At 40.1% G+C, this 10,092-nt stretch overlaps 1 protein-coding gene across 1 annotated transcript in view; it reads right to left on the bottom strand.

Annotated features, from left to right (window-relative positions):
* Ino80 (INO80 complex ATPase subunit) overlaps positions 1-10,092 on the bottom strand; it is a 122,475-nt gene that overhangs the window by 16,902 nt on the left and 95,481 nt on the right. Inside the window, exons 28-29 of the mRNA XM_010624714.2 lie at positions 7,104-7,198; positions 1,124-1,196 (exon numbers count right to left, since the gene is read on the bottom strand). Coding sequence (XP_010623016.1) covers positions 1,124-1,196; positions 7,104-7,198 — 168 coding nt within the window. The remainder of the gene's footprint in view (positions 1-1,123; positions 1,197-7,103; positions 7,199-10,092) is intronic.

Here is a 10,092-nt window from a genome sequence, read left to right as displayed (position 1 = left end):
ATATATATATGCATATATATAATTTATATATATAAATAGAAGGGAGCTTAAACTTCATCTTATGTATGATGGATAGTTCCTGAAAAGTGTTTAAGTTAAGGAGTAAAAGGGTTAATAAAGAAGGATATAAACTAATACAATAAGAGCACAGCAGAGAATGAATATGGATTAGCAAGTATGGGGTTGGGGCCAGAGACTGGAGCCTAAAAGATCAGTTAAAGGAAGCAATAAACCTTGTTCTCACAACACTGGGAGTATGTCTACATTGGGATTGTGTGGAAATGCTTAACAGAAGAGCAGAGAGCCAAGAAAAACAAGGACAAGGGGTTAAGTTTCCACTGTCTGATACAGCATGAACCACCACACGGGAGAACCTAGAATTCCTCTCACCACTGACAGCCTCCCTCAAGATGGCAGTGGCTGGTGATGAGCATCTACCCCACTGTGACCCAGTGGTCCTCTGTCCCTGAAGCCCTGGTCCATGTGGTTAACTGGCTGAAGTTTAGATGGCAAGGAAGGGAAAACTGAGTCCTCTAATGTCACTTAGCGATATCATAGAATCTGACTTTTCTTGAAGGCAGGAAGTTCAATAATAGTAGTTAATAAAGTAGTAGTTAATAAAGAGAAAGAGTGAGCTGGCTGCTATGAGACAAGCTGGTAATTCTCATTGCTTGGGAAGATAAAGAAGAATCACCTGGGCAATTAATTTAGTGAAACCTCCTTCAAATTTTTGCTGGTTGTAGTAGCACATGTCTATAATCCCAGCATTCTGGAAGACTGAGGCAGGAGGCCTGCAAGTTCAATCTTAGTGTGTTCAATTTAATAACTTCAGTGATACTGTGTCTATTTTTTAAAAAAGGCTGGGGATGTAGCTCAGTAGGAAGGCCCTGGGTTCAATCCCTAGTACCCCCAAAACAAAACAAAGTGTGGGCCAGGGATACAGCTCAGCAGTGCAGGGCCTGCTTGGCAAGCACAAGGCTCTGAGTTTGATTCCTGGTACCAAACAACAAAAACAAAGGTAATAAACAGGAAAGTCCAAAAGGAAAGCAAAATGCTCATGAACCACATGTACTACTATGTAAGTGTTGTGCATCAAGAGCATGTGCTCTCTCTCATTACTTACTGTATCCGCAGCTGTGAGATTGATACCCAGTCCTCCAGCACGTGTGCTTAACAGGAACACAAAGATATCATTCCTGCAGAAAAGGGAGGGAAATGTTAAGGGGAAAACTGAACAGGAGAAATGGAATGGGGCCAAAGAAGGGTCTCTGTATACGGAACATGGGGTCCAGGCCTAGAAAGTGTTTTGGAGGTGACCTACACCTACTGATGCTCCCTTGAAAAATTGTACACAGGAGCTCTGTCACCAAAACCACATAATGGAAATCATCTTCTGATCTGCACAGAAATTTTGCCGCCCATTAGTATGTAACTGATAGACAACACAACCACAAACATGTAGTAAATAGAGAAAAATGTCACCATGGAAACCGAGACCTCTCTGCCTACTGACAGCCACTTATTTATTCATTTAGGATTTTCCAGATAGGGTCTTGCTATGTAGTTCAGGCTGACCTTGAACTCACTATATAGCCTAGGCTGGCCTTGAACTCACAGTGATCCTCCTGTGTCAGTCTCTTGAACTCTGGGATTACAGGTACGCACTACCATGCCTGGCAGATAGTCTTATTTTTAACAACATCAAACCATTTTTAGGTCATGGAGAAAAGCCAAATAAAATCAGTATTTCCTGGTGCTTCCCTTGAGAATAATGAACTCCAATATTGTAGTTTGGCAACTAATGATTATTTCACAGCACTCATTTAAAGATGAAGAAAGTCAAGTCCCAGAAAAATAACCTTAGGCTAGGGACAAAGACCCAATCCACGACTTTTATGTACTAAATTTAAGATTGATCCATGAAGACAGGTTGAAATTAAAGTACTTTTGGATGAAGGCCAATGCAGCTCCTACATAAAAAACGATTAGTTATTTTCTATTTCCTCTTGCATCCTGGGTCTTTTTCTATGTGTATGTGTGGTGCTTGGGTCAACTCAAAGCTTTATACCAGCTAGGCAAGCACTTTACCACTGAGCCTCATCCTCCAGTCCTAATCTTTTTTTTTGGGTACCGGGGATTGAACTCGGGTCCTTGCGCTTGCAAGACAGGCCACCAAACCGCTGAGCTAAATCCCTGGCCCTAGTCCTAATCCTTTTAAAGAAAAGTAGAATCACAAATAGTCGCTCATCCTGGCAACAAATACTTACTGAACACAGTATTTTCTAGGAACAAAGCCCACAACAGATCACCAGGAACAGGGTTCTGAGTGCAAGATTTACCTCACAAATAAAGAGGGGCTCTGCTGTAGCCTAGTTCTTGCAGAGAGCAAAAATATAGTTTAAGATTACTTGCATTATCATGTTTGTCTTACATTATTTTCTAGCATATTTCTAAGACAGACTGCATTATATTAGGGAGTAAACTTGACAATACTCTAAAGAAAACTGTTAATCTCCTTTTCTCATGTCTACAGAAAGGAATACAACTAAGAATTCATTTAGATCGGTGTTACTCAAACTGTAGGTCATGAAATTAGTTTGGTGGATACGGACTGCATTAATGAAATTAATTAAAGCAAAAATAGAGCAGATTAGAGAATATTCTAGTGTGTCACAGGTCACAAAGTCTAAGAACCATTTTGTAGTTCTGGATTTTGCACAGATGTGATAAATTCTAAGGTAAATTTTTACTGGGTTTGGGGGGTGGGGTGGGAAAAACATCAGGCTCTTCTGTCCCTTCAGGCAATTCTTCCTCAGTAAAGTCACTGGACTGCTAAATGTTTCCTGGACTATAAAATAAGGACACTCTGAATACGGTTAACTGATAACCCAGCATTACCAAAGTCAAATGTCAGTGAAAGAACTATTCTGAAACAAGCATCTTGGTTAATCATAATCACTGGTTAGGTTCTGGGTTGACATCTGCCTATTATTTGCATTCAATTAAACGTAGCTTTCCTAGACAGACATAGATTATAGAGTACATGTGGAGACCACTTGTGGGTAATGATTCCAAAAACTTTGTGACCTAGGAAGGTCTACTAGTCTTTCCTTGAATCCTCCCCCACCCGCTTTCTTCACACCTTTATTCTTTTCCTTTTTCCCTTCCTTCTTCTATCCATCCCCCGCCTTCTCTCCCTCTCCCTCTCTTTGTACTGGGGCTTAGACCTAGAGCCTCTGTGCCTAACTATATTCTCAACACTTTATTTATTTTGAGAGAGGGTCTTACTAAGTTGCTAAACTGATGAAGTAGGGCTCAAAATTAAATCATCTTGGACAGGGGATTTAGCTAAGTGGCACTATACCTGCCTTGTAAGCACAAGATCCTGAGTTTGATCACTGGCACTAAATCAATCAATCAATCAATCAATCATCTTGGTTCAGCCTCCTGAGTAGCTGGGTTTAAAGGCATGTACTACCACATTTGGCTTATCATTAATTTTTTTTTTTTTGGTGGGGGGGGTTTGGTTTTTTTGAGACAGGTCTCACTATGTAGTTCAGGCTGGTCTTGAATTCACTTCGCAGCCCAGGCTGGCCTCGAACTTTCAGTGAGTCTCCTGCCTCAGTTTCTTGATTGCTGGACTACAGGTTTGTGCCATCATACCTGGCTCACAATGAATTTTTTAGTAATTCTAAAAAAGCCTACTGTTTGAGCACAGTGTAGGAGTAGGTGGAGAAAACAGGTATGGAACAAGGAAGGAAGATGCAAGGTAGTTGGGAAGTAGAACAAAAGAATGGGTAGAGGCAGAAAGGCAGGCCATTTCCATAGTCCAGACAGCCCAAGAGCTTAGTCCCCAGATGTGGTAACCACTTACAAACATGGACTACATACAGGAAAAAACACTAGCGAAAGCAATGTAGGTAAACATAAATTAATAGAAAAAAATCAGAAATCTTAGGGATTACAGACATCTCGGGTTTTTAATTCAGGAAATTAGTTTCTATCCTGGATTACACTGCTGGATTATTTATAAACAAAAACATCTACTCAAACTGTTGAGAAGTTCCTTCCTACTTAATATAGCCATTATTGATGATGCAAGTTAATGTTTTGATATCTCTGATTAAAGAGAAGAAAGCAAAATCCTGGGTGGCAACAGAGTGGTTTGGGTGCCCTCTAGGGGCTGAAACAGAATCTCATCCAGGGTCTCTGGGAGCAGGCCTAAGAGATCAGGCTTCATGGCGGTCTGTAAAGGGGCCTTAGAAAACTAAACCATGCAATAAAGACATTCTCATTCTCTCTCTTTCCCTTCCTCTCCCACTCCCTCGCTCCCTCCCTCCCTACCCCCCCCACCCCAGGATCAACTGAAGCCTCTCTGCATCAAGACACACAAATAGTGCTAGGCATGAACAGACTGCAGGAAAGGTTTGTTGAATGACTGAAAAAGAACCAGAATGAAAGAAGACATTGGAGCTCTACATCACTCTTAGTAAGACAGAAAAACCAGTGCTATAGCCACTTTTCTTCATGTTTGCCAAAAGGACACCCTAGTGGTTAATGGGCTGAGAAGGCAACCATCTGTTAAAGGTCATGGGGTAGGAAGAGGAAAGCAAAGGCCAAGGCACCACAGAGCAAAGACCTTGTGAATGGCTTCCAGGATCATGCACTGGTCACATGCACTGGTCACATATTCTGAACACTGCCTGGTCAGGACATCCTGGCTAAAGAGTCTTTAGTCTCAGTCAGACTTTTTCCTGGAAGGATCCCTCATAAATAAATCCTGTATGAAGGGAATGTAAATGGCTTTTTATAGGAGTTCTTGTTTATTCTGGCTGACCTTTGAGTCACAGAGCTTTCCAGTTGAAAACTACATTTTTTTTCTTTTGATGTTTTTTCATTAATGATGAAAATATTTAGCGAGACAGGTCTTTTCGTTCCCCTAAACACCTGTCTTTTTCTCTACATTGGGCTACTTCAGGAATTCAAACTTGTAAGTGGAGAACTTTTCTCCATTTGGAGGTATTAAGCTTGATTTCCTTCTAGTCAGTGCAGGCACAATTTAGACACATAACATCAGAAACAGGTGATTTCTTGGCCATAATCTTTGTTGTTATTTTTGGTAGCAGAGATCAAACTCAGGACCTTGCACTTGCAAGGCAGGTGTGGTGCCACTTAGCTAAATTCCTGGCCACTTAAATTACTCCCTGAGTAATTCTATTATAGGGTTTAGAGGCTCAAATAAGTTTCCTCAGTAAAAGCTATGCAAATAATATTTTTACTAAGTAGATCTAGTACAATTACCAAATATACTATTTTCTTTGAAAAAAAAGTTACTAGGTGAAATATCTATTAATTTATGACTTTTAACGCACACTGCATGCTACCTCATATCAACATGCCTACATCAAAAATGATCTGGCCTGACTGAGAAAATCTGTACAGGCACTCTAGGGAAATGTACTGTACACAGCGTACATGACATCAGGCTCTTGGCAGAGCTCTGGGCTGGAGCAGGCAGGAGCATGGCAAAAGTACTTCAGTGACTTTACAATCAAAGGAACTTGATCATCTGGTAAACCTTTTTCCTTTTTATCCCATAACAGGGCTAAGAGGCACTGCTATACTTATACATGTTTCAAAGAATGGATTTTAGAATCTGCTGATGGCTTCCATAGGTGAGAAACTAGGTCAGACTATCTCCACAGTTGCTCCAAGGCAACAAACCAAAGTAGGTCAAAGTGGATCTTCCCTTCCATTGTTGACTGAACAGTCGCCTGGAATTCTGGCATGTAGTTTCAACTTAGGAGTCACTGGCTTGTGTATACAGGCCACCGAATCAAAACATCAGGATGTGTATCCTTACTTAGGCTCTATTGTAAAGAACAGCACAATAGCAAAGTTTTTCAACCAGAAGCTATGTTGAACTAAGAATGTTTTCCGTGCAAATTTATTTTGTATCTGAGTTAAACCACGCTTTAAAACTGAAATGAGAGAAATTAAAAATAGGAACATAAACATAAGTGACTATGTATATAATTTACTTCTCAAGAATTATAAAGTTAAATATTAATTAACAAGCCTGGCAATTAAAGGCTGGAAAGTCAGAACTATTCTGATTACCACACCTTTCTTCTTCACACCTTTATTCTTACCAGACCTTTATTCTGCAATTCTCTAGGGCTAAGGAAGAAAATGAAGGGTGGAGTTCAACAGACCTGTCACCAGGAGAGCTTGGCTTTCTCCTTGGAGAGAGCAGTAACTAGACTCTGCTTACTACAATGAGAAGCACCACTCAGGATAATTATGGCCCTGTAAGCCATCAGCACTCAGCAGACATTATTTGAAATTTCATAGGCTCATTAGCAGGTGTGAGAGGTACTGTGACAGAGCCACTGGCTAAACAGACTGCATCCTAGTACAATTTGTCACACTGTACAGTACTGCCACAATGTTAAAAGAAAGCAAGAAAAAGAAGGGTTATTTTTCCTTAAACTTACATGAAATTAAATGCCAACACAAATTAAAAATCAGCTCTAAGTCAAAACTCAGAGATGCCTACTATTAACATTTGAGAATACAATCTTGTACTTTTTCTATGTACACATTACCCACTGAGAAGGACCTTTGTGCATACTCAGTCATTCTTTTGTTGCCCAACAAAATAGGGGCTGATACAGTCAGAAAGCATATTTAAAACACAAAAATGAGCTGAGTATGGTGGTGCATGCCTGTAACTCCAGCACTCACAAGGCTGAGGCAGGAAAACAGCAAAGTTCAAGGACAGCCTGCACAACCTGGTGATACTCAAAAAAACAAAAACAAAAAGAGCTGGGGGGTGTAGTTCAGTGCAAAGGTCCTGAGTTCAATCTCCAGTACTGTGAAAAACCAACAAAAATCCACACGTGTAAAATGACTGGGTCTATTCTCCCTCAGTCACATAGATCTGAATCCTATAAGGAGATGTAACAACCTCTTAAAATGTTAGGCACTATACTGTGATTGTTTAACCAACTAAGATGTATTAGCATTTCTTTTAAACTTACCATTTCAACTACTAGAGGAAAACAAAAATAAGAATATTTATAATTTCCATTAAACGTTACCTGTTCTGAAAATCAGCAACCATGTCCCGCCTCTCTGAGATCTTGGATGAGCCGTCCAGCCTCATGTATGTATGCTTCTTATAAACCATGTACTCCTGCCACCAGGATAAAAGTCCAGAATAAGTCTTATAAGAATTACTATATTCTATTCTCCCAAGCATGTATCCCTTGCCTTCTGTCTCCTCCATACTGAGCATAAATTATTATACCCAGAATAGGAAAAAACTAAGACCAAAAGCACAAGAACTTAATTTGTAAATGAGTTTACTGCCAGTATATGAAAACAGAACAGCCTGAGTCTTCAGTTTCAACTTGGAACATAGTCTTATTCAAGATTTCTGCAGGCTTGCGGGGGGCGGGATTAAAATAAAAATCAAAATTAAGTTCTCAAACCAAAACGGCTTTTTAGTCACCAAACAGATATTTTTCACAGTTATGAACACATTAGTGATTTTTTTCTTTTTTCTTTTTTGTATTGGGGATCGAACTCAGGACCTTGTACTTGTGAGGCAGGTGTGGTGTCACTGAGCTAAATCCCCAGTCCTCAGTGATTAATATTCATCCTAAAGTGTGCCCCTCCAGGTGCTTAGTAATTTAAGTCCTTGAGTTTACAGCCTCAGTATCACAGTGAAAAGGAGACAAAGCAATTTTCCCTGGCATAGTATGTTGTCATCTGTAAGAGGAATTGTAAATTTTAAGAATGGAGAAAAGACTTAGGGTGCCATGAAGCGAAAGTTTCTCCATTCTTAGTAGATGCAATTCCTTTCACAGTTAATGTACAAATGAACACTGACTTCCTCTTTTATGACCTCTGATTACACTACAAAAAGCCCACTAATGTCAAAAGCCCAACACAACTGCCTATTTATAAGAAACACCATATAAGTTACCATAATAGTCTTTTATCTATGGTATCACTTTACTTGGTTTCAGTTACCCACAGTAAACTGCTGTCCAAAAACTAAATGGAAAATTCCAGAAATAAACAATTGTCCTATCTTATTATTATAGTTACTATTAATCTCTTACTGTTCCTAAGTTATAAACTGAACTATCATAAGTATGCATATATAAAATACATATATAAATTTGATACTATCTACAGGTTCTAGGAACCCACTGGGGGTCTTGAAACATATCCTCCATAGATAGAGGGAGCACAACTGTATTTTGGTTCTAAAATAACCTTTTTTTTTGAGACAGGGCCTATGTAGTTCAGACTTGGCTTGAACTCACTATGTAGCTCAGGCTGGTCTTGAACTTGTGTCAATCCTCTTGCTTCAGCTTCCCAAGTGCTGGGATTACAGACGTATGCCACCACACGCAGCTTAAAATAACTTTAACTTTTCCCCCCATTTTTTGTTTTTTGGTTTTTTTTTTAAGCAAAACATTTAAGATTAATTTTAAGACCAATCATTTCTACATTTGGGAAATATTTGTGTTAGTCTTCTGTGCGCAAATGTCCCCGCCCCCCCCGCACTGTAATACTGCGAACTGAACCCAGTAAACAGTGAGCCACATCTCTAGTTTTTTGTTTTATTTGGAGATAAGGTCTCAAAATAATCAGCCCAGGCTGGATTCAAACTGGTGATCACCTGGCCTTGGGCTCCTGAGTGACTGGGATAGCAGGGTGTGCCATCATGCCTGATTCATTCTTAGGTCTTATAACTATGTGGGTATTTTGGCAGACAAGGTTTCTGCAGTCATAAACTGGTTGGTACAGTGTATGAGGCAGCCTCTTCTTAGACCAGCAAGTACAAAGAATGTGCAGAAGTTGTGGGCTAGGGAACCTGTGAGGTGAAGCCGACAACAAAAGCAACAAAAGCAGACAAGCTCATTGAGGGTCATATCTTTCATTGTGTTTTGTAACCCCCTCCCCAACTGTTCCTTTTTGTCGCAGAGTGGTTCCTCAATGGCTCTGATAATCAAAAGGGGGCAGAAAATACTCAAAGTGAGCTTCAAAGTCACACTTAGTGGCACAGCCATATCATTAGACCAGGTATTAGGCAGAAGAGTAGGTATTCTGGATGAGAAGGAATCAAGGAAAGAAGGTGAAGACAGTAGCATTATGAGGATCTTTAGAAGCTCTCTATACCTTGGCACCTAATCCAATCCATAAATGTACCAATCCAGAGCAACAAAAAATGATGAGACTACACCAAGACAGTTTAACAAAAAGTCATCATACCTACTGGTTTGGACTATTTTTTTTCCCCTTTTTGAGACAGGGTCTTACTGTGTAGTTCAGGCCAGCTTGAACTCACTATGTGACCCAGGCTGGCCTTAAATTTACAGTGATCTTCCGGCCACCATCTCCTGAGAGCTGGGATTAACAGGCATGGGCTACCATTTTCAGTCAAGTGCAGATCTTAACAAAAAAGTAGGTTTTTTGCTTTGGTACTTAACTATTTATTTATTTGCACCACTAGGGTTGGAACCTAGGGACTTGCACATACTAGACAAGCACTCTACCACTGAGTCACATCCCCAGCTCCTCTTCTGTCTTTTAAACTACAAATGTTTAACCAGTCTTTCTTTTTTTCCTAGTTTTTTGAGACATGTCATGCTATATAGTTTGTAGCCCAGGTTGGTCTCAAACTTGCAATGATCCTATTGCCTCAGCCTCATGAGTGCTGGGATTATAGGCATGCGCCAGCACACCCAGCTCAATCTTCTTATAAATTTTGCTGTTTACCTAGTTATACCCCAAAGTCACCACATTACCAGTGATATCAACCCCAGACCATAATCAAACCAACCCTGATTACTCAGAGCCTATTACTGAGGAAGAGCCAATCCTCAGGACAGCCTTTAAGATAGGTGCTATTATTGTCACTCTCATTTTACAGATGTTACATAAGGTTTCCACAGTGAGACAGGTGGTAAGAAGCAGGCTGATTCCACAGCCCTTGGTTCAACCCTTCTGCTTCCCAGATGGAAGGGCTGCTCACCACTCATTAAAAAAAAAAAAAAAAAAAAAAGGGGGGGG

The sequence above is a fragment of the Fukomys damarensis genome, unplaced genomic scaffold (genome assembly GCF_012274545.1).
Source record: "Fukomys damarensis isolate Sample0158 unplaced genomic scaffold, DMR_v1.0_HiC HiC_scaffold_17, whole genome shotgun sequence".
NCBI classification, from domain to species: Eukaryota; Metazoa; Chordata; class Mammalia; order Rodentia; family Bathyergidae; genus Fukomys; species Fukomys damarensis.
The sequence above is the reverse complement of the archived record's forward strand: the minus strand, read 5'-3'. Positions and strand labels throughout refer to the sequence as shown.